This window comes from Odocoileus virginianus, chromosome 9 (assembly GCF_023699985.2).
Source record: "Odocoileus virginianus isolate 20LAN1187 ecotype Illinois chromosome 9, Ovbor_1.2, whole genome shotgun sequence".
Classification (NCBI taxonomy): domain Eukaryota; kingdom Metazoa; phylum Chordata; class Mammalia; order Artiodactyla; family Cervidae; genus Odocoileus; species Odocoileus virginianus.
In genome coordinates, this window is record NC_069682.1 from 55,564,833 (window position 1) to 55,590,455 (window position 25,623).

The 25,623-nt window shown below is 37.7% G+C and overlaps 1 protein-coding gene across 8 annotated transcripts in view; it reads right to left on the bottom strand.

Annotated features, from left to right (window-relative positions):
* Positions 1–2,506: 2,506 nt before the first annotated feature.
* The window catches only part of RAD21L1 (RAD21 cohesin complex component like 1), a 252,528-nt gene continuing 229,411 nt past the window's right edge, over positions 2,507–25,623 (bottom strand). For 6 of the 8 annotated variants that reach the window (XM_070472489.1, XM_020900889.2, XM_070472488.1 and 3 more), the window contains 9 exons: positions 20,870–21,040; positions 19,613–19,708; positions 18,529–18,636; positions 16,921–17,147; positions 16,588–16,687; positions 15,657–15,781; positions 12,213–12,308; positions 9,739–9,816; positions 2,507–4,058 (listed from right to left, as the gene is read on the bottom strand). In XM_070472489.1, coding sequence (XP_070328590.1) covers positions 3,870–4,058; positions 9,739–9,816; positions 12,213–12,308; positions 15,657–15,781; positions 16,588–16,687; positions 16,921–17,147; positions 18,529–18,636; positions 19,613–19,708; positions 20,870–21,040 — 1,190 coding nt within the window. In that variant the 3' untranslated portion in view covers positions 2,507–3,869. Of the gene's footprint in view, positions 4,059–9,738; positions 9,817–12,212; positions 12,309–15,656; positions 15,782–16,587; positions 16,688–16,920; positions 17,148–18,528; positions 18,637–19,612; positions 19,709–20,869; positions 21,041–21,794; positions 21,835–25,623 lie in introns of those variants that run through there. The other 2 variants (XM_070472492.1, XM_070472490.1) reach the window with 2 other exon arrangements.

Here is a 25,623-nt window from a genome sequence, read left to right on the forward strand (position 1 = left end):
CAAGTAATTTTTATGAGGTCAGTACCATCCTGATCCTAAGATCAGAAAGACAGTACAAGAAAAGACAAATACAGACAGACCAATACCCCTCATGAACACAGATGCAAAAATCCTAAACAAAATGCTAGCAAATCCATATGGAAAGATGCTTAACATCATTAGTTATTAGGAAAATGGAAATCAAAACCATGAAATATTACTTAAAACTCACTAGCTGCTGCTACTGCTGCTAAGTCGCTTCAGTCGCGTCCGACTCTGTGCGACCCCATAGATGGCAGCCCACCAGGCTCCTCTGTCCCTGAGATCCTCCAGGCAAGAATACTGGAGTGGGTTGCCATGTCCTTCTCCAACGCACGCATGCATGCTAAGTCGCTTCAGTTGTGTCCGACTCTGTGCGACCCTATGGACAGCAGCCCCCAACGCTCCTCTGTCCATGGGATTCTCTAGGCAAGAATACTGGAGTGGGTTGCCATTTCCTTCTCCAAATTCCTTTAATAGTTAAACAAAATTATCATTTGACTCAGAAATTCTACTCCTATGTATATATCCAAGAAAGATTAAAACATATATACACAAAAACTTGTAACTAACAAACTCTTGTTCACAGCAACATTATTCATAATAGTAAAAAATGGAAAAAACAACAATAAAATGGAAACAAGCCACATCTACCAACTGATGAATGGATAAACAAAACAAATATCCATATAATGGAATATTAATTTATCCATTAAAAGGAATGAAGTACAGATACATTCTATAACATAGATAAATGCTGGATCATAGAAAAAGCAAGAGAGTTCCAGAAAAACATCTATTTCTGCTTTATTGACTAAGCCAAAGCCTTCGACTGTGTGGATCACAATAAACTGGAAAATTCTGAAAGAGATGGGAATACCAGACCACCTGACCTGCCTCTTGAGAAACCTGTATGCAGGTCAGGAAGCAACAGTTAGAACTGGACATGGAAGAACAGACTGGTTCCAAACAGGAAAAGGAGTACGTCAAGGCTGTATGTCGTCACCCTGCTTATTTAACTTATATGCAGAGTACATCATGAGAAACGCTGGGCTGGAAGAAGCACAAGCTGGAATTAAGATTGCCAAGAGAAATATCAATAACCTCAGATATGCAGATGACACCACCCTTATGGCAGAAAGTGAAGAAGAACTAAAGAGCCTCTTGATGAAAGTGAAAGGGGAGAGTGAAAAAGTTGGCTTAAAGCTCAACATTCAGAAAATTAAGATCATGGCATCTGGTCCCATCACTTCATGGCAAATAGGTGGGGAAACAGTGGAAACAGTGTCAGACTTTATTTTTTGGGGCTCCACAATCACTGCAAATGGTGATTGCAGCCATGAAATTAAAAGACACTTACTCCTTGGAAGGAAAGTTATGACCAACCTAGACAGCATATTAAAAAGCAGAGACATTACTTTGCCAACAAAGGTCTGTCTAGTCAAGGCTATGGGTTTTCCAGTAGTCATGTGTGGATGTGAGAGCTGGGCTATAAAGAAAGCTGAGTGCCGAAGAATTGATGCTTTTGAACTGTGGTGTTGGAGAAGACTCTTCAGAGTCCCTTGGACTGCAAGGAGATCCACCCAATCCATCCTAAAGGAAATCAGTCCTGGGTGATCTTTGGAAGGACTGATGTTGAAGCTGAAACTCCAATATTTTAGCCACCTGATGTGAAGAGCTGACTCATTTGAAAAGACCCTGATGTTAGGAAAGATTGAGGGCAGGAGAAGAAGGGGACAACAGAGGATGAGATAGTTGGATGGCATCACCGACTCAATGGACATGAGTTTGGGTGAACTCCGGGAGTTGGTGACGGACAGGGAGGCCTGGTTCATGGGGTCGCAAAGAGTAGGACACGACTGAGAGACTGAACTGTAACTGTAACAGGGTATAAAATTAACCTGCAAGAGTCAACTTTATTATAATGACAAAATTATGAAGATGGAGAACAGGCTAAACGTCTTCAGGGGCTAGGGAAGAAAGTAAGGAAGGAAGTGGCAGTAGCTACAAAAGTAACACAGGTGATTCCTGTGAAGGAACTGTTCTATTTCTTGACTGTGGTGATGGTCACATGAAGGCACCTATGTAATACAATTGCATAGAACTAAACACACACAAACAAATGAGTGCATGTAAAACTGGTGAGATATGAACAAGGTGAGTATACTGTATCAATGTTTCAGTTTCCTGATACTCTTACTATAAATACGTAAGATGTTACCATTGGGGAAACTGGGTGAAGGGTATACAGGATCCGTATTGTTTTTTACAAGTTCATGTGAACCTACAGTTATCTCAAAATAAAAAAGTAAACAAAAAGTCAACTGGAACTCACATACATTGCTAATAGGAATGCAGAAAGGTACATCTGGAAAATAATTTGTTAATTTCTTATAAAGTTAAACATGCACTGGCCATATGACCCAAGTCTAGGTATTCACCCTAGATAATTAGAAACTTATATTCACACAAAAACTGTACACAGGTGTATTCAGCAGCTCTATTTTTAATTGTTAAACAATTTAAGTGTCCTTCAGGAGTTAAATGGATACATAAACTGTGGTATATCCAGACAACAGAATACTACTTAACAATACATAGGATTGAACCCCTGATACATGCTACAATTTGTACTAATCTCAAAGATAGAATGCAAGAAGTCAGTATGAAAAAAGGTTACTTACTATATAATTCCATTTGTATGACATTCTTAAAAAGATAAAACTATAGTCATGTAGAAGAGTAGTTACCAGGAGCTAGAATGGGGGAAGGGTATGACTATAAAGGATTAGTATAAGGGATTTTTTTGGTACCCTGGTTCTGATGGTGATCACAGGAATCTATACCTGTAAAATTCATAGAACTGTGCACTAAAATAAAAAAGTCAATCTTTCATTTAATTAAAAATTAAAGGAAATTTTTAAGAAGGCAATTTTGACATCTAAAACTTATAGTTTATAATGTATAGACTAATGTATAGTTAATACATTCAAAGGGGCCATTTAGAATTTAGTCTGCAGCATAATTCCAGATACAATAGTATGGAGCTCACAGAGCAGTACATGAAAATTTCTTAACTCAAACTTCAACTAGGAAAAAAGAAGCTTTGGTTTTAATGTCAAAAATGCTCAGTATACACCATATAAAGAACATTTATTTTAGTTACATTTACGTGAATTATAGCTGAAAACAACATGCTGAATAAACATCCATTAATTTTTTCTAACGTTAGTTTTGCTGATACATAAATGATAGCCATAATAATCATTAATAGTAAATAAACAGGTTGCATGACCTATAATTAGCCTAAAGCCACATTATATTAGACTCAGATAATTTGAGACTAAGAAAAATTTTATAACTCTTTGATTAAGATATTAGATTAAAAGCCAGGGCATTATATCAAATCAAGAGTGATATGTGTTATAATCAAATAAATTATCTGTGGTGAAATAAGAAAGTGTTAATTATTAGTTACTAATATTTATTAATAATTAATAATTATTAAATTATAAAATTTAAGTAAATAATCCACTTTATAAAAATCCTTGAAGACACAAAGTATTTTTAAAGTGTATCCTAAATGCAACATTCAAGTCAAGGAAATGGTAAATGATATGCATTCAAGTCAACTAAGTTAAAAATATTACTTAGCTACAATTATATCTGGAAGCATATAGGTTTCTAATTATGTCTATGATTATTCTGAACTTACAAAGAGGAAATATGAGCTCAACCTATCTACAAAATGGATCAGACCTTCAGCTGCTTCCAGACGGCTTTTGCATTAAACTGAACAATCTATACAGAAATTCCAATGATGACATAAATCTGCATGTTCTGGATTTCCTTCACATTTTATGGAACATTGGTCCCACTGTAGCTATAATATCTGCATAGGGAGCACTCTGGCTCAGCTCAATAGCCTGCTGTTTTTTTAGGACAAGAAAGCTATAAAATTTGGCAGCAGTTTGTTTTCGGTCACTATTTCTGCAGAGCTTCATCAGACTAAAGTACTGCATTCCCATCTTGTTGGATTCCTGGGAAAACAATTATAAAAGAGGAAAGGGAAATAAGATCATTAGAAACAAAGCAGGCTGTGGATGTATAATGAACAACAAATATTGGTATTTTTGATAAGTGACTGAAATTCTTAAATGGAGAAATGCAAATGATTCATTAGAATATAAAAAAACAGGTCGTTGAGCACAGCTTGGTTCATTGAGAAAATAAACGCAAAAGAACTCTAAAGTGTTACACAAATTTCTAATGTGTTATACAGATGTTAGGTCTATTGATGTTAACATAAATGACTCCTGCGGAAAGTGCAATTAATTGAGACTTGCAGGCAGAAAAAAGTCCACAGGACCTTGGGAATCTTAAAAAATAACGATTATCAGCCCATCAAGATTATTTTATAGGTACTGCAGTGTGGGGTTAATTAAACAACTCTAGTGGTAAATGTAATGGTAGGGGAATATGACTAAATAAACATCTCCCAGTTTCTTTGCACAGATTAAAAAGACATTGGTTCACTACATTGGTTCACTTGAAAAACTGAGGTACAATAAAATATTTAATTAGACTGCACTTGGAATCAGATTTCTAGAGTAGGAGTATTATGTTTTAGTTAGAAATACTATGGTGAATACTGACCAGTATCCCTGTGACTATTGTACTAATTTGGTAGCTGTGAAGCTTTTTTTTTTTTAAAGACCATATAAAAGGGTCTTTTTAAAAAATTTTTTTGACAGTCCATAACATTTAACTGGTGGCTCAGATGGTAAGGAATCTGCCTATAATGGATGAGACACTGGTTCAGTCCTTGGCTTGGGAAGATCCCCTGGAGAAGGGAATGACTCTACCCACTCCAGTATTCTTCCCTGGAGAATTTAATGGAGAGAGGAGCCTGGTGGGCTACAGTACATGGGGTCACAAAAAGTTGGACACAAGTGAGCAACCAACACTAACTTTTAACAAATTGACAAGTTAAATATTTTATCATACTTTAATCTCAACCAAAGGAGTAGCACAGTGTCAGCAACCTTTGAGATGGCAATGCCAAGCCTTCATTTATTCCCTCTCTTTGGAGGAGACAAGATGTGGATTGGTTGGTTTTCCCCAGGGAGAGAGCAGGGACAGCCTTGTAAATTTCAAGAATCCTTTTGAAAAACACCCTGAGAGGATTATTCTGTTTCCTCCAGGAGCTCCTCTAAAATGAAGGTAAAGAAATAAAGGAAGAAGAGAAATACAAAGTAGAAGACTTATCAGACGTAGAGAAAGCTGAAACCTAAATGCCAGTAGAGAGGATAGCCAGCAAAAGACACAGATACAGAACCTAAACCTTGCTTATGGAAGGCATTTTAGGAACTTACTTGGAGAACAAGAATTTTTGAGGAATGTAGTAACCTCTAGACTGAGATTAGTGAACTGCAACATCCAATGGATTTTCAGCCTCGAGCCAGCCCTGCTTACTTCTGACTGGCCAGACCCTATGACCCAAATTGGCATGTGCCAATTACTTAATCAATCTTGCTCCTTCCATTTCTCATGACTAATAGGGATTTTACACAATTCAGTGGTTTTTGTATGCCAATCAAAAAACTCACTAGTTTGTCTAAAGTCTGAAGTCAGGGGAGATTCTGTCAGCAACCAAGGACCTCTCAGTTCATTCCCAAATGGGTTTTTCCTCCAACTGCAACTCAAAGCTTCACATCTGTCTTCCTCTCCCTATAGAGTTTATTTGTGCCACTAAATGCGTAAATGTATATAGACAGAACTTTACTTTCCCTCTAGCTTCTCTAATTTTTTAATACATTTTACAGTGTCTATTATATCACATTGTTAAAGCCAGTCATCTATTTATCTTTACATTTCAAACATCTGGACGTAAGGCCAGCATTTACTTATGCTCAGTATTTAATGATGAAATTTGAGTGTAAGTACAATAAAACATGAAAACTGTGGGAAAAAAGCATTTCCACCAGTGAAAACCTTCCCATGAGAACATGCCTCTTGCAAAGGATCTCCTTCATCCTTGTCCGAAAGAGGAGAAGAGGAAACACGAGAAGAAGCACTTGGTCCAGAGCCCCAATTCCTACTCTATGGATGTGAAATGCCCAGGATACTATAAAATCACCACCGGCTCTAGCCGTGCACAAACACTAATAGTTCTGTGTGTTGGCTGCTCCTTGTTCTTGCCACCCCACAGGAATAAAATCAAGGCTTACTGAAGGATGCTGCTTCAGACAGAAGTAACACCAAAGAATCCAAAATCAAGATGAGTGGGAAACCATCCCAACAAACACATTTGAATAAAACAGAAACAAAATCCCTAAATGAAACAAAACCTAGGAAAAACTCGGTGATTATAGGCAGCAGTATGTCATAAGATAGAAACGAAGTGTGAAGTTAAAAACATGAGAATTCCTTAAAAGGCTACTTGGAAACAATTAGACCCTCAGGTTTACTCCACCACCTCACAGAGCCAGGAGACCATTAGTTGTCTTTCTGGAGATACCAACCATAAGGTTTTAGACTTGGGATATGAGGCACTGTGGATAGTGGAGGAGAAGTGTTACAAACTGGGGGATTAAGAGAAATTCTAATGTCTAAACAGTGAGACTGCCAGCTTTTCCCTTACACTCTTTTGATTCCTCAACCATGGATGTCATGCTTATATCTTCTAGACAGTAGATCTGACCATGAAAAAATAGACCATTCCAAGGAAAAAAAAAAATTCTATAGATAATGACACCTGTGTGCGTATGTATTGGCAGGGGTGAGGACACCCAAAATTATCGTGCTATGAAGACAACAAGGCTATAAGCCCCACTCATGCTTATATAACCTCCAATCAGCTTTTTGTTGTCTCATTCTTAAATAAAAACCAAAGATCTATTAAACACTTGGATAAAATTTCTAATATCTAAGAGAATCACTAAGGAAACAGACAACGTGGGCAGTAGAAGAAAGCTATAACCTCTGAAAATTAAGAGAAGATACCATCCACAAAAAATGATTAGGATGCTATTGAGAGAAAACAGATCAGTGGTTGCTGGGGTCTGGGGGAGGGGGACCAGTGGGGAAGGTGAAACAAGGGATTATCAAGAGACACAAGGAAACTTCTGGAGATTATAGATATGTTCACTATCTTGACTGTGGTGAGTTTCCATTGGTATACACATACATCAAAATTTATCTAACTGTATATTTTTAAATAGGTGTGGTTTATTGTTATGTTGATCATACTTCAATAAAACTATTAAATATAAATAAATAGATTGTGAAAGTCACTCAGTAGTGTCCGACTCTTTGTGACCCCATGGACTATACAGTCCATGGAATTCTCCAAGCCAGAATACTGGAGTGGGTAGCTGTTCATATGCTATAAAATAAAATAATTTAAAAATAAAATAATTAATCAAACAAAATAATTAAAAACCGAGAAAAAAAACTCCTGGAAAACAAAAAAATTCAATAAAGATGAGGATAAAGCTGAAGAAATCTTCTAGAGAGCAATAAAGAACTATGGATGGAGGTTCATGACATTGTATGGGGGTCAGGAATCAAGACCATCCCCGAGAAAAAGAAATGCAAAAAGGCAAAATGGTTGTCTGAGGAGGCCTTACAAAGAGCTGTGAAAAGAACAGAAGCGAAAGGCAAAGGAGAAAAGGAAAGATACACCCATTTGAATGCAGAGTTCCAAAGAACAGCAAGGAGAGATAGGAAAGCTTCCTCAGTAATCAGTGCAAAGAAATAGAGGAAAACAATAGAACGGGAAAGACTAGAGATCTCTTCAAGAAAATTAGAGATACCAAGGGAACACTTCCTGCAAAGATGGGCTCAATAAAGGACAGAAATGGTATGGACCTAACAGAAGCAGACGATATTAAGAAGAGGTGGCAAGAATACACAGAAGAACTATACAAAAAAGATCTTCCCGACCCAGATAATCATGATGGTGTGATCATGATGTCTGGCTCTAGCCAGACATCCTGGAATGCAAAGTTAAGTGGGTCTTAGGAAGCATCACTAAGAACAAAGCCAGTGGAGGTGATGGAATACCAGTTGAGCTATTTCAGACGAGATCAGGCGCGTTCAGGGTGGTATGGCCGTAGACAAGTTGAATTATTTCAAATCCTAAAAGATGATGTTGTGAAAGTGCTGCACTCAATATGCCAGCAAATTTGGAAAACTTAGCAGTGGCCACAGAACTGGAAAGGGTCAGTTTTCATTCCAATCCTAAAGAAAGGCAATGCCAAAGAATGCTTAAACTACCACACAATTGCACTCATTTCACATGCTCCAAAGTACTGCTCAAAATTCTCCAAGCCAGGCTTCAACAGTACGTGAACCGTGAATTTCCAGATTTTTAAGCAAGATTTAGAAAAGGCAGAGGAACCAGAGATCAAACTGACAACATCTGTTGGATCATCAAAAAAGCAAGAGAGTTCCAGAAAAACATCTACTTCTGCTTTACTGGCTATGACAAAGCCTTTGACTGTGTGGATCACAACAAACTGAAAAATTCTTCAAAAGGTGGGAATACCAGAGCACCTGACCTGCCTCCTGAGAAATCTGTATGCAGGTCAGGAAGCAACAGTTAGAACTGGACATGGAACAACAGACTGGTTCCAAATAGGAAAAGGAGTATGTCAAGGCTGTATATTGTCACTCTGCTTATCTAACTTCTATGCAGAATACATCATGAGAAACGCTGGGCTGGAAGAAGCACAAGCTGGAATCAAGATTGCCAGGAGAAATATCAATAATCTCAGATATGCAGATGACATCACCCTTATGGCAGAAAGTGAAGAACTAAAGAGCCTCTTGATGAAAGTGAAAGAGGAGAGTGAAAAAGTTGGCTTAAAACTCAACATTCAGAAAACTAAGATCATGGCATGCAGTCCGATCACTTCAAGGCAAATAGATGGAGAAACAGTGGAAACAGTGGCTGACTTTATTTTTCTGGGCTCCAAAGTCACTGCAGATGGTGATTGCAGCCATGAAATTAAAAGACACTTACTCCTTGGAAGGAAAGTTATGACCAACCTGGATAGCATATTTAAAAGCAGAGACATTACTTTGCCAACAAAGGTCTGTCTAGTCAAGGCTATGGTTTTTCCAGTAGTCATGTGTGGATGTGAGAGTTGGGCTATAAAGAAAGCTGAGTGCCGAAAAATTGATGCTTTTGAACTGTGGTGTTGGAGAAGACTCTTGAGAGTCTCTTGGACTGCAAGAAGATCCAACCAGTCCATCCTAAAGGAGAGCAGTCCTGGGTGTTCATTGGAAGGACTGATGTTGAAGCTGAAACTCCAATACTTTGGTCACTTCATGCGAAGAGATGACTCATCGGAAAAGACCCTAATGCTGGGAAGGATAGGGGGCAGAAAAGGAGAAGGGGATGACAGAGGATGAGATGGCTGGATGGCATCACCTACTCGATGGACATGGGTTTGGGTAGACTCTGGGAGTTGGTGATGGACAGGGAGGCCTGGTGTGCTGCGATTCATGGGGTTGCAAAGAGTTGGACACGACTGAGCAACTGAACTGGAATGAACTGACTGATACAGCTTATAAAAAATTTCACTATAATTTGTCCTCAACAAGAACACAGTGAAAATAGTTTTATTTTTATTAATATCTAGAGGATTGAACTCAACTTTTTATTTATTTTTAAAACTAAAAACAGTGTTGATAAACCCTATCAAGTCTTACCTGCAAACTATGTAACATCTGAAGTATTCTTAAATTCCATCTTTCTGCTTCAATGCTTTGTTCATTCCCCCATGATTCCTGTTTGAATAATTGACAAAATATTTCCTTTAATCAAAATTTACTGAATGTTTACTATCTGCCAACCATAGTGTAGAAAGAAATACAAGACACACAACTATTAACACGGGGTCCTGCCAAATAAGGAGGTTATCATCTGCAGTTGAGAGAATAAGACTAACAAACAGATACAGCTCAGTTTTTATATCCTGATATCTATGCTCCCAGGCTATCTTCTGACAAGGGGCTCCAGAGTAGGAGATTCTGCATCTGTATTGGTGATGCATCCCAGGCATTGTGCCCTTACTTTTAAAAGTAAAGATGACCACTTTTGGCTAGGACTGTCTCAGATCTGGTCAATCTGAACTCAGATGACAGGAGTAAACATAAAGCTAGAGAAGAACTGCACTGTAAAGATCTTTATTTGAATTTATCTGGTGATATAAAGGTTCTAACAATAACTGATGTTTAGTGAGTTGTGTCCAATTGGGTTAGGAACCTTTCAAATTTCAAGGGTGCCTTGTCCAAAAAAGATCAACACATTGCCTTTCAGGTTATGTGAATAGATCCAACTTTTCAATCTTCTTTTCAGTTTTTAGTCACTTGCAGAAAGACTGTAATATTTAAAAACCGTAGACTTGAAATCCCTTCACAGGAACTCACTCTAAGTTTCCTTACCAACTAACAACTTATAAACTGAGAACAGAACTGAGCATAGTAAGGTGCTGATAAGTCTGATAAAAAAGCATGCCTACAGAGGGTCTGGGGGTGGGTGGGCATGGGCAAGTGGCACAGATTTGACCTATTAATACTTTATAATTTTTCCTATGTTATCTCTGTTATCATGCAACCTAACAGCTTCTGTGTTACCCTTATCACAGCTCCACTGTTTGCCAAGCTTTCATGTATACCTCTGGAGCCCAGACACTTCCTAACAGTGCTTTCAATTTCATCGACTCCAAGATGACTTCAGAAAGCTTCAGAATATCCTATATGATATTTTAAATCATCTAAGGCTAAAGGGACTGCCAAGTCCCCAATCCTGCCAGCTGCACTGGCTTCCTGGTTCTGCCTATACAGCATCCTTTCTTACATTTCAAAGAGACTGATCTGAAAATATGGTCAATATTATTCTGAAGAGTTTTCTAAATTCTTCTAGGTAAAATTTAAGTTTATTCCCTACTGGTTGATTCTGGGATAAATTAGTTCACCCAATTACTAACGTTTTATTTTATTGTTAAATACACAAAAGCTATATTTCAAATGTGAAAAGTAATGGCCCAACTCCTTGTTAAAGACCGATGAGACTGCGGCTTCACCTATATTGCACAACTAAACTAACCAGGAAAACCTCAGAAAAAGTCATCTGTGCACTTTGCTGAAGCCTGTCTACTTGATCTATCTGGATATCCTACAGCTGAGTCCATTGTGTGGAAAGCCTAGTTGACTATTAAAACAGTTGAACTTGTGCTGTCTTATGGTTTTCTTGACCAAATGTGAAAATATCCAGTGTCTAGAAGCAAAGAGAAAGGTGAAAGTGACTCAGCTCTCTTCTGGTTCAGCTGTTTGGACGTTTCAGGTAAAAATTTCGGGTATTTATTCTGTCCTAGATTATCCAGAGAATTCAGTCATATGAAAAAAACCCAATTTAATAGACTTGGAACTCATTATAAAGATAATTTATCTGGAAACAAACTAACACTAGGCATTAGTAGGTGCAAGAAACTTTCTGTCAAAATTTATTATAATCTTAAAAATGCCTTCAGCACTGTGGGACAGCGATTATAGAAAGGAGACAGTAATCTCTGTGGAGTCAGGTGAGTCAGATATTAGCTCGGGCTTTGCTATTGACTTGTGGTCCTCTGTACAGACCATCCCCTTTGAACCTTTTATTCCTTTACCTGAAGTTTATGCTTTAATCTTCAATTCCATTCTTATTCTATTTCCACAAATGGTGAACAGATAAGAAATACAGTCAGGAATGGGAAATGGTCAGTAAAGACCATTCCCTTTTTCTGATCTCTAGAAGTCAGAACATTTTTTTCATTTGAAAAATGAAATTTCAAATGTCTTAAGGCATACCCCTGATACAGCTCTGTTTCTTTAGAGATGTTTTAAGAATAACTTAAAAAATGACTCAACATTTTAACCAGGACTATATTTGATAAGCATAAAAATCTCATACCTTTAAAAACATTACTTAAAATTTCAAAATAAATCAAAGAAAGAATAAAAGATCAAAGCAACTTTACATATGCTCTGTCAAGCTAATCATACACATCTTTGTTAAGATCACAAATTAAACTGTAATTTTAGAAAGTAACATGACAGCTAAAAATAATTTTGGGGTAAATAAGGTGTTAACTATTTAGGAACAAAGTTTTAAAGAACATTCTCAAGACTATACATCTATTTACCAATTCCATTGGACAATTTTCAATTTCCTGTGCCAAGATGGCATTCATTGAAGATGATTCCTCAGCAGCTGAAGACACCATTTCAACAATATCCTCCTAAAGCAAATTAGGGAAATATAGGTAAGTCATCACAGTAGTAGTAGTCATCACAGAAACAATCTCATTTTGTTAAATGATTTAATCACATGGATGCTCATTTCTAAAACTAATTTAAAATACTATCTGCATTCTCAAAATATCATTTCTGAAATATCCCAGACTTAAATATTCTTGTTTTCTTTATGCCTCCCACACATGAAGAACTTGCATGTTCTGCCCTCCTTGCTTTTTTCCTCCTATATCTTATTCCTATATCCTATATTATATCTTATATTCTTGTTCTTCCAATATCTTTTTCCTTCTATTTCTGTCACTACCACAAACCTCATATCAAAAGTCTCTGCTGCTGTGCATCTGAGACCATTTCTTTTGAAGCAGTCTGTCCTTGCCCTAGTCCCCTACCTTTATTTTCATGCCAGAACCAGGTAGCAGAGGAAGAACTGTAAGCAGAGGAACGAGAATGGGAGAAGCACTGTTAATATCCCTTTCTAGGGGTATGACAGGATTCCTGTCAGTGCCGCTGGAGCTGCCAATGGCAAGAGGGAAGAAAAACTGTGTCTGCTGGAAGGGAAGTGGAAGAAGAGAAATTCTCCATTCCCCACTGCTTCTTCCTCACTGCTATAGAAGCTGTTGGCCCCCTTTTCATCTTCAACCTATCTCCAAGCTTCATTCCCCAGCTGTCATCTATGATTGTGATTAAGTTAGAAGCTTCCTACAATATAGCTTACTTGACTTTTCACTTTAGCTTTAAAAATTTTGCATGAGTATCAGTCCAGTTCAGTTCAGTTGCATGAGTATAACGGGGTGCATTTGATTCTTTAATATACATGTTTTCGGAGCCCTATCATGTTTTCCCTTTTAATTTCTGTGAATATTCCACATTTTAGACAGTTTCTATTATGCAGTTAATCTACATAAATATTGCTTGAATTTTTGAAAGATTTGAAAATGATTAATCAGAATCAACATTTTTCTGTGTATTCAAATTAACTGTGATCCCATTCCTGACTATATTTCTTATCTGTTCACCATTTCTGAAAGTAGAATAAGAAAGGAATTGAAGGCTAAAGCATAAATTCAGGTAAAGGAAGAAAGAGTGTTCAAACTACTGCACAACTGCACTCATCTCACACGCTAGCAAAGTAATGCTCAAAATTCTCCAAGCCAGGCTTCAACAGTATGTGAACCATGAACTTCCAGATGTTCAAACTGGATTTAGAAAAGGCAGAGCAACCAGAGATCAAATTGCCAACATCTGTTGGATCATAGAAAAAGCCAGAAAATATCAGAAAAAAATATGCTTTATTGACTGCGCCAAAGCCTTTGACTGTGTAGATCACAACAAACTGTAGAAAATTCTTCAAGAGATGGGAATACCAGACCATCTCACCTGCCTCCTGAAAAATCTGTATGCAGGTCAAGAAGCAACAGTTAGAACTGGACATGGAACAACAGACTGGTTCCAAACTAGGAAATGTGTACGTCAAGGCTGTATATTGTCACCCTGCTTATTTAACTTCTATGCTGTTAAGTCACTTCAGTCATGTCCGACTCTGTGTGACCCCATAGACGGCAGCCCACCAGACTCGCATCAGGCTATGCATCATGCAAAATGCTGGGCTGGATGATGCACAAACAGGAATCAAGGTTGCTGGGAGAAATATCAATAACCTCACATACGCAGGTGATGCCACCCTTATGGCAGAAAGCAAAGATGAACTAAAGAGACTCTTGATGAAAGTGAAAGAGAGTGAAAAAGCTTGCTTAAAACTCAACATTCAAAAAACAAAGATCATGGCATCTGGTCCTATGACTTCATGGCAAATAGAAGGGGAAACAGTGGAAACAGTGAGAGACTATTTTCTTGGGTTCCAAAATCACTGCAGATGGTGACTTCAGCCATGAAATTAAAAGACACTTGCTCCTTGGAAGAAAAGCTATGACCAACCTAGACAGCATATTAACAAGCAGAGACATTACTTTGCCAACAAATGTCTGTTTAGTTAACGCTATGGTTTTTCCAGTAGTCATGTATAGATGTGAGAGTTGGACTATAAAGAAAGCTGAGCACTGAAGAACTGATGGTTTTGAGCTGTGGTGTTGGAGAAAACTCTTGAGGGTCCCTTGGACTGCAAGGAGATCCAACAGTCAATCCTCAATCCTGAATATTCATTGGAAAGACTGATGATAAAGCTGAAACTCCAATACTTTGGCCACCTGATGTGAAAAACTGACTCCTTGGAAAAGACCCTGGTGCTGGGAAAGATTGAGGGCAGGAGCAGAAGGGGACAACGGACGAGGAGATGGTTGGACGGCATCACCGACTCAATGGACATGAGTTTGAGCAAACTCTGGGAGTTGGTGATGGACAGAGAAACCTGGTATGCTGCAGTCCATGGGGTCAGAGAGAGTTGGACATGACTGAGTGACTAAACTGAACTGAAAGTAACATTGGGAAAATATTGGAAAGCACATCATTTCCAACTATATTTTTAATAAATATGTTTTTCAAATAGAAATTAAAAATAATTTTATTGGTAATGGATCTTTAGATATTCTTTCAGATTCAAGACTGGGCTTCCCTGGTAGCTCAGCTGGTTAAGAATCCGCCTGCAATGCAAGAGACCCCGATTTGAATCTTGGGTCAGGAAGATCCCATGGAGAAGGGATAGACTATCCACTCCAGTCTTCTTAGACTTCCCTGGTGGCTCAGCTGGTAAAGAATCTGCCTGCAATGCGGGAGAGCTGGGTTCGGTCCCTGGGTTGGGAAGATCCCCTGGAGAAGGGAATGGCTACCCACTCTAGTATTCTGACCTGGAGAATTCCATGGACTATATAGTCCATGGGGACGCAAAGAGTCGGACATGACTGAGTGACTTTCACTTTCACTTCAGATTCAAGACCGAGGTAATTGGTGGATCTAACACATATTATTCATAGAGGTAGGAAGGGTGAATTTATGAATAGAAGGAAAACATGGGCATATTTCTTTTTAATAGGTGTATTGTCTAGAGTTTTTAAGGATTCCTTGATATATTGAATGTGAAGCCTCAGCATATGACCAGGTTCAGGTATAATAATTTATTCAGTGTACCATGCAAAATACTATTTCAGTATGAAACTACTTATCTTGTGATTTACTATAATATCTTAAACTTCTAGAAAAACTGTTTTGGATGGAAATTATGTATTATCCTGCAGTACTGCTGCATACTAAAGAAGATATAGAGTAACATAAGATGAAATATAAACTATAAATGTAAGAAGATAAACCAGAGTCTCAATTTTCTTTCACAGTAAATGTCAGGAAGATAATATTTTTATGATTCTCTTTGATTAACTTACATCAGAGTTAATGTCTTTATTGGTATCTTCATGAGAACTACATTTTGATCCATCAGTGACTTCCTTCCAAGTTTTAGGTTGACTTAACTCTTGCAGGAAATTTGGCTCTTCCATCGTGGAGGTCTCTGAATTGTTAAGGAAGTAAAAAAGATTTCACCAAAGTATCTTTCAAACTTAAAACTGGAATATGGTTTTTACAAAAGAAAAGTTTTGACAGACAACTTAGAATCCACGAATTTAAGGATGCACAAGCTTTCTTATAGCACCCCATGTCTCACATATTTATTTTACCTTTCCCCTCATTTGCCTCTTTATCACCTCTACTACATGTTCCACCAACTATCTCCTCCACACTCACTCCCACACATTCAACTCTCAAGACAACATGGATAGTTTAAGCCCATCTTGGTATATTGTTCAGCAGATTTTAATGCCTTCAGGAAGCAGGAGTTCACTCACCACAATAATAAGTTGGTTTTATTATTCCTTTATAGTAGTCACAATAATAATTATTAATATCTCTGTTTTTTCTGGGGGATAGAAATATCTCTGTCTCAGGTTAACAGTATTGTGATTTCTCAGGTTAGTTGTCTTAAAGTGATATATTATCCCGCTAGATATAAAACATTTCTTTATCAAAGGCTTGTGAGTACTAGCTTTGAGGGTAGGGGAGGTAGGAAAGAGTGAGATTAAGAATAGCCCACAAAGTATACATACTTCATTTTTTTAAGGTGGTTTGTTGGACAAAAATTAATTTGCACATAGAAAAATGCAATGCTGATTTAACAATTTCTTTTAAGTTTAAGTATTCTTCTAAGAGCATTTACATTTGGGAATATGGAATTAGATCCCATCATTATTTTGAAGTGTAAAATCAAATTTTTGTTTCTACAACATTCCCTTCAACACCAACAGAATTAGGATGTCTCACCTACTATATTTTCACTTCTCATTTCTTCCCTTACTGACTCCTTCTGTATCAATTTTCTTCCAAGTTTAAAGCCAGAGGACACAAAGCATTTTGTAAACAACTGTAAAAATATACACTTTTTCTCATTTTTTGTACAAGCAAAGCAATTCAACAAAATATAAGCACATATGCTAAAAAGTAAAAACTATAATTCATGTACATACATTGACCAAATTAATTCAAAAGTAAGGGGATATTTTTTCACGGGTTTAAATTCTGTTGCATATATGAATATAAATATGTATTTATTTATCACCAAACATTTCACCCATGTAAAAGTATGGAAACTGTTACCATTTTCAGTTTAGCATGAGTCAAATCCTGGGCAGCAGTTGACAGAAGAGTATCTGCTCCTCCTTTTTGCTTCCACATCATCAATCTTTGGGTAGGAGGTGCAAGTTCCAAAACCATGAGTGTGTCCGTAAAGGAAGTAAGCTGTCTATGCATAATTTTGCTACTAATCTCCTTGACTGGATCTATGAGCAATTTCCTGTTTTTGCCTTTTCTTTTTTCAGCAATATCTAAATATAAGAAATACATACAAATGTGATAGGTTGTACAGCTCTGTAAAATTATATTCTAGGCACTGCATATCTCAGAAATGTCTAACACCATACACCCTACAGAGTTGCCTTAAGAAAAATCCCTTTCTTTCTACTGAAAATTATCCTTTTAAGGTTTTTGCACAGCTAGTGTGTCTCAGCAACCAAGGGTTAACACATTTTGTAAACTGCTTGGGAGGCAGTTGACCTAAGTGAAGAACTGAAAACTGTGGAGCAGGGAGTTCATTGAGAGGGAAGTCACTCAGTTTTGAAGTTCCTTAAAATAACTAACAGGATAACTTTTAAAAAAATTACTGATAGATTAAATATTGATTTATTTCTTTATTTTTTAGGATAAATTTTTGAAGCATTAATTTGTATCTGTCCAGTGCATTTTCCCCTTTCCCACTGAAATTCATATGTAAATTCCAAGTAGATAGATAGGGTCATGGGATTTGCTCCTTTAACTAATTTTGCCAGGTAAAAAGTAGAAGTCAAGCTTTTCCTTAGTAAAGATGCAACAGTTGGGGGATGGTTAGATTTCTTGGACAGGGTGGAATTCTGAGATCAGATGGAGCCAGAAGGAACCTGCTTGCTGATGTGTCTCAGTAAAATCCTAGGAATATGACAAGATTCCAAAGAGGCTGGCTGTGTGATGACCACAGAGACTATGCAGGCTGGGACACTGGGTATCACAAGGTGGTATGGCTGATGACCAGAGGTTCCCTTCCACCTACTGTACCCATCCGTCAAACTTGATACTACATGGTTCAGGGCAGATAGGGGAGCTATGCAGATTGAATTTCTTGCCAACCAAGTGGAATAGAGGCTCAGAATTGAATTCTGTAAGAAAAAGTTGAATGCTTTATTCTTTGCATGCCTGAATTTATAAACTGAAATTCATATCAAAGATAATACTTGAAACTAGGATATGCTTAAAAGATCTAGGGATATATTCGATTCATATCCAGTGCCTTTATATGGATCCTTTTACTCTGTCTTATTTTAAATATGCAAACATTCATTTGCATGTTTATCTTCCCAATCAAATTTTAAGCTTCTTAAAAGCAGAAACTATGTCGTCTTCATTTCTGTGCTCAGAATAAATGGCTCAATAACTACTAGAACTGAACTCAGGTTTAAATTTTCCAGTTTCCCAAACTGGATAGACGATTTGATCAGGACTGGGTATAATAAAATTATCATCTCGAACTTTCTTCACATTCTTCCCTTATTGTATTATAAATGTTATTACTAGATTGACTACCTCCTACAATATTTTAAGAATTATCAAAATATTTCAGGGTAAATAAGATAGTAGTGCCTCAAAGCTAACAATAAAAACATAAATGATTCTGACCTGAAGTATCAATTGGGTCAAGGGTAAAGTCTTCCTCTTCTTTTGTTACTGTAGTTTCATCCATTTTTTCATTTTCAGGTGAACACACACACTTTGGATTATCTGATTCTACTCATCAACATTGCCATAAAAGGATTTATTAAAAAAAATAATGATTATGTTGAAAACTAGAAGACTATATGAGAATTAAAGTGAAAAATTAACTGTAGATTTATATTGCTAACTGGAGCCACAAATGCATTTTTAGAATCATGTATTTAATAGAGTTGAAGAGGTTCAGAGATTATATAGTCTGGGACCCACAGTGTCCAGGTGGGTCAAATATTAATCACCCATTTTTGCGCCTGTGACATCTAAGGCTAGGCTACAGTCATGGCAGAAGTAAAAACAGTGGTAGGAACCACAATAAATGACTGACATAAATTTGACAATATGTCTGCTAAAAATTGTATTCTGTTAATGATTATTTGACCCAAAAGAATCGTACATAACTAAATTTTTATTGCCCATCTCTTTTTATTTTAAATTTATACTACCGTGTTAGAAAGCAAATGCAACATGCAAAAGTGAAAAATCAAAATGAGGCTAATCATTTTTTTATTTCTTAAGAAAAATCAGACTACAAAGACTTCAAATCATCTGAAGTACTTTCACAATCAATTTCAAGTAGAAAATATCCCCATATTTGTGATTTCTATAACACTGTATGTAGATCATCAAGCCATGTTAATATTAATGTGGTATTAATGTTAATAACAATGTTAATGTCAAACATTAATGATGCTTTTTACTATGTAACATATTATTTTAATTATTCAAAAGCAGGATATTTTGCCAGAGTATTTAAATATGCTCTCATAACAAATAAACCCAATCCTGATTAAACACCCATCATTGTACTTTTCTCAAAACTTTTCTCAAAATTTTCTATGCTCTATTGTCGAAGTCATGCTAAGAGTTTGAGGGACAACTCTCTTTAATATCTTTCACTATATTATATTTCTACTTAAACCTAGAAGTTTTGAGGCTTAATTTGAATATTAATATCTATTCACTTTCCACACAAAAGAAAATTCCTACATACCCACTACAGTATTAGGAGGCTCAGGAAGCAGGGAAATTTCTATATTTAAATGCATTTCTTCTGACAGGATATTCTGATCATCTTGCAGTAGATTGTCTTGAAAACAAAATAAACACTTTACTTATACAGAGCTGAATCTGTCATCTGTTCACTAAACACTTGATAGCTTAGTATGCAATGAGTTGTCAAGGGATATAAAAAAGAGTGAACTCTACCTAATTAGATTTGATTGGTTACAAGGACTACCATGGTGCTTCCCTGGTGGCTCAAATGGTAAAGAACCCACCTGCCAATACAGGAGATGTGGGTTTGATCCCTGGGTTGGGAAGCTCCCTTGGAGAGGGAAATGTTAACCAACTCCAGTATTCTTGCCCGGGAAATCCCATGGACCAGAGGAGCCTGGTGGGCTATAGTCCATGGGGTCACAAAAGAGTCAGACATGACTGAGCGACTAAACAACAACCTAGACTACCATATTTCATGCAGTAGGACATAAAATTTTATATATTTAATTTCCTTTCCTTTATTAAACATGTATTTTTAAGTGTTTAATGTCAGAAAATATTTACCAAACTACCAAGATAGTAGCCTTTGTTACAAAGCCATGTTTAGACTTCAAATCAAGAAATAAAAGTTCTCAAAGTCCTTTAGTAGAGATCTAAGGTAGAGCCACTATTTTTCATAGTTTTCAAATTTCATTAAGTTTGCCATAACCAACCTTTTATTGTAAATTAGATAATTAAAAAAAGATGTGATATATAAAGGTCAGTATCATTATAATTAGGTGCATTTAGACTTCCCAGTTTTGTCTATCCTATTTCTATGATTACTTTACAGTAAGATCATAATAAAATAATACTATAAAATGCTAGACAGATCCTTTAGACTAGCCGTCCCACAATTTTTGCTAAAGAAAACAATGTTTCTAGCATACGATCTAGTATATTTTGTGAGGAGTATACTAACCTCACTTCTTTCTCTCTAGAAACTAGAAATTTGTAGAAAGAAAAACAAGAACCTTTATGATAAATGTATTTCACCACCTATATAATAAATGTGTCAAAGATGGCTATTTACTTAGATCTAGCCTAAATGTTTAAATATACTATAGACTTTGAAAACTTATGTAAAAAATATTTTAATCTATATGACACAGAAGCATATCTGAAATTTCTGTTTGTTGGAATAAATCTTGCAGTTTGTTATAGTAATTTGACTGAAACAAATATCCAGTTTCTGTATGACCAGAGAGCATACCAATCATTTCTCCTGCAGCTCCTTCATCTCCAAATCCATCTCCACTGCCACAGAACAGAGATTTTTCTCCAATGGGGCTTTCAGAACTATGTTCAAGTAAAAGACCACTGGAACTCAGCAATATGTTGTCATCAAATAAGCTATGTCTTCTGAGAATTTCAGGTTCCTCTCCTAAATAAATGCATATCATTAATACTGAGTTAGTCATAGAAACACAAAATTTTAAGGTTAGAAGCTAGAATTTAGATATCATCTTGTATAGCTCACCTCATTTTATAGATGAGAAAAATGAGATCTAAAAATTTACTTGAATTATTCAAAGAAGACAAACAGATGGCCAGTAGGCACACAAAAAGATTCTCAACATCAATAATTATTAGAGAAATGAAAATCAAAACTACAATGAGGTACCACCTCACACTGTCAGAATGGCTGTCATTAAAAAGTCTACAAATACTAACATATGTAAAATGGATGGCTAGTGAGAAGGTGTTGTACAACACAGGGAGTCCAGCCTGGCACTCTGTGATGACCTATAGGAGTGGGATGGGTGGGGGAGAGGGAGGCTCAAGATGGAGGGGATATATGTCTATTTTGCCTGATTTGTGTTGTTGTACAGGGACTTTCCTGGTGGCTCAGATGGTAAAGACTCTGCCTGCAATGCATGAGACCCGGGTTTGATCCCTGAGTCGGAAAGATCCCCTGGAGAAGAGAATGGCTACCCACTCCAGTATTCTGGCCTGGAGAATTCCATGGACTGTATAGTCCATGGGGTCGCAAAGAGTCGGACATGATTGAGTGACTTTCACTTCACTTCACATCACCACCAACCCTTGCAGCCCTGGTGTCCTCATCTGTAACCAGGTGTTTAGTGGCCTGAGACTCTGAGCTCAGATAATCAGACTTTCATTTCCAGCGGCCCTACCTTGGACAAGTGCTTCAACAACCATATCAACTTCCTAGAGGTGCTGTGGGGATGAAAGCAGACAGTTATTGTGGAAGTTCAGGGCAGTGCCCACACACTGTCAGCACCATTCCAAAAGGCTCCCTGGGACTTCCCTGGTGGTCCAGTGGCTAGGACTCCATGTGCACAATGCAAGGGGCGTGGTTGGGCCATCCCTGATTGAGGAACTAAATTCTGCATGCTGCAAATAAGACCCAGAGTAGCCAAATAAATAAATATTTACAAAATGCTCCTTGGAACCCTGGTTCAGCCACTTACTAGCACCATGACCTTGGAGAAAATCACTTAAACCTCATTGTGCATAAAAATCTGTGCTTTGAGATTTGACAAACTCTTGGGAAGCATTTTCTTCCTCCTGCTGGTTGTGGATGCATTTTCCCTGCAAAAAGTTGTTAAGATGCTTGAAGAAGCGGTGGTTGGGTGGTGAGAGGTCAGGTGATTATGCTGGATGAGGCAAAACTTAAGTTTTTGTTTAATTTTTTGAAGTGTTGGTTGTGTGATATGCGGTCGGGCATTGTTGTGAGAATAACTGAGCCCTTTCTGTTGACCAATGCCAGCTGTATGTGTTGAAGTTTTCAGTGCATCTCGTTTTTTTTACTGAGCATACTTCTCAGATGTAATGGTTTCACCAGGATACAGAAAGCTGTGGCAGCAGGCCACCAAACAGTGACCATGACTTTTTTATGATGCAAGTTTGACTTTGGGAAGTGCTTTGGCGCTTCTTCTTGGTCCAACCACTGAGCTAGTCATTGCCGGTTGTCGTATAAAATCCACTTTTCATCACATGTCACAATCTGATAGAGAAATGGTTCCTTGTTGCACAGACTAAGAGAAGATGACACTTCAAAATGACGATTTTTTTGATTTTCAGTCAGCTCATGAGGTACCAAGTTCATGAGGTACCCACTTACTGAGGTTTTCACCTTTCCAATTTGCTCCAAATGCCGAATGACCATAGAACGGTCAACACTGAGTTCTTTGGCAACTTTTCACGTAGTTGTATGAAGATCAGCTTCAACGATTCTCTCAATTGTTGTTCAATTGCTTAGCTGTGTCCAACCCTTTGTGACCCCATGAACTGCAGCATGGCCAGGCTTCCCTGTCCTTCACTATGTCCCAGAGTTTGCTCAAACTCATGTCCATTGATTTGATGAAGCCATCCAACCATCTCATCCTCCGTTGCCCCCTTCTCCTTCCCTCAATATTTCCCAGCATCAGGATCTTTCCCAATGAGTCGGCTCTTTGCATCAAGCGGCCAAAGTATTGGAGCTTCAGCTTCAGCATCCTCTCAGTTGGTCACTGTCAACTTCCAATGGCCAGCTTCTACACTTCCCATCTTCACCTCATCTCGTCTCCTCTGCAAAATTTCTTGAACTATCACTGCCCTGTACATTCATTAGCAGTTCCTAGGCCAAACATGTTGTTGATGTTGTGAGCTGTCTCTATTGATTTACAACCCATTTTGAACTCAAATAAGAAAATTGCTCTAATTTGCTTTTTCTGTCTAACATCATTTCCCTAGTCTAAAATAAATATAAAATAAACAGCAAGTAATAAGTCATTAGCAAGAAAAAAACACAAAGCAAGAAATGAGCATTAAAATGATGTATAACATAACCACATTTATTTAAGAATATATTCCAATGTCAAACAGCAAAGTTCAACAACATACAACTGCAATTACTTTCACACAAACCTAATATTCAGCCATTAAAAAAGAACAAAATAATGCCATTTGTGGCCACATGAGTGCAACTAGAGACTATCATACTAAGTGAAGTAAGTCAGAAAAAGAAAGACGTATGCCATATGATGTCACTTGTATGTGGAATCTAAAATATGGCTCAAATGAACATACCTACAACACAAAAATAGACTCACAAACATAGAGATCAGACTTGTGGTTGCCAAGGGAAGAGAGAAGGAGAGGGATAGACTGGGAATTTGGGGTTGGTAGACGCAAACTATTACATTTAGAATGGATAAACGACAAAGTCCTGCTGTATAGCACAGGGAACTACATCCAGTCTCCTGGGGTTAAACCATAATGGAAAAGAATATTAAAAAAAAAAGAGGTATATATGCATAAGGGCTTACCAGGTGGCTCAGTGGTAAAGAATCCACCTGCAATGCAGGAGATGTAGATTTGATCCCTGGGTCAGGAAGATACCCTGGAGAAGGAAATGGCAACCCACTCCAGAATTCTTGCCTGAGAAATCCCATGGACAGAGGAGCCTGGCAGGCTACAGTCCATGTGGGGTGCAAAAGAGTCAGACATGACTTAGCGACTAAACAACAAAAGTTTATATGTGTAAAACTGAGTCACTTTGCTATACAGCAGAGATTGGCACAACATTATAAATCAACTATACTTCAATAAAAAAGAAAAAGAGAAAAACTTATTTGAATTATTCAAGTAAATTCATTCTGATAATCAGTAAAGACCGGATTTCTAGTCTAATGTTTTTCCCAATACAATGAGGAAAAACTGTCAAAATACTAGGATTGAGTTTTTAGTGGTGATACAATTTAATAACTTCCCAGAAAATTATTATTGGCAGTAGAATTATTTATTCTACCTTAGGTGGGTCATATCCTGCTTGATCGGAGAAGGCAATGGCAACCCACTCAGTACTCTTGCCTGGAAAATCCCATGGACAGAGAAGCCTGGTGGGCTGCCGTCCATGGGGTTGCTAAGAGTCGGACACGACTGAAGCGACTTAGCAGCAGCAGCAGCAGCATCCTGCTTGATCAAATATTATTTCATATTATTTCAAGGACATTAGAGTTTCAGTTGTTTGAGTTGTTAGTCCAAAATGAAGGTTTGGAACATAAGGAGTATGTTTGCCTTCTATATAATGGAAAAGTAGGTAGAATATTAAAGAATGGGTTTACAACATTGTTTAGTATTTATTGAACGACTAAGTAAGTAAGTGGTAGTCGCTCAGTTGTGCCCGACTCTTTGCGACCCCATGGACTGCAGCCCACCAGGCTCCTCTGTCCATGAGATTTTCCAGGCAAGGATACTGGAGTGGGTTGCCATTTCCTTCTCCAGGGGATCTTCCAAACCCAGGGATTGAACGCAGGTCTCCTGCACTGCAGGCAGATTCTTTACCAACTGAGCTACAAGGGAAGCCCATTGAACGACTAGGTATTAGGCAATGTGCTAGGGGTTGGAGACACAGCAATAAGAAAGACAAAATCTGGTCAGCTGAGACTTCCCTGGTGGTCCAGTGGTTAAGAATTTTCCTGCCAGTGCTGGGGACATGGGTTTAATCCCTGGTACAGGAAGATCCCACATGCTGCGGAGCAACTAAGCCAAGCACCACAACTACTGAAGCCTGCATTCCCTAGAGCCCATGCTCCACAAGAGAAGCCATCACAGTAAGAAGGCTGTTCACCTCAACGAAGAGTAGCCCCCGCTTGCTGTAACTAGAGAAAGCCTGCACGGCAACGAAGACCCAGTGTAGCCAAAAATAAATAAATGAGTAAATGTGTGTATATGTCCAACTCTTTGCTACCCTGTGAACCCGCAGCCCTCCAGGTTCCTTTGTCCATGGGATTTTCATGACAAGAATACTGGAGTGAGGTTGGATGCATGAGACAAGTGCTCGGGCCTGGTGCACTGGGAAGACCCAGAGGGATCGGGTAGAGAGGGAGGTGGGAGTGGGGATCAGGATGGGGAATACATGTAAATCCATGGCTGATTCATGTCAGTGTATGACAAAAACCACTACAATATTGTAATGTAATTAACCTCCAACTAATAAAAATAAATGAAAAAAAAAAA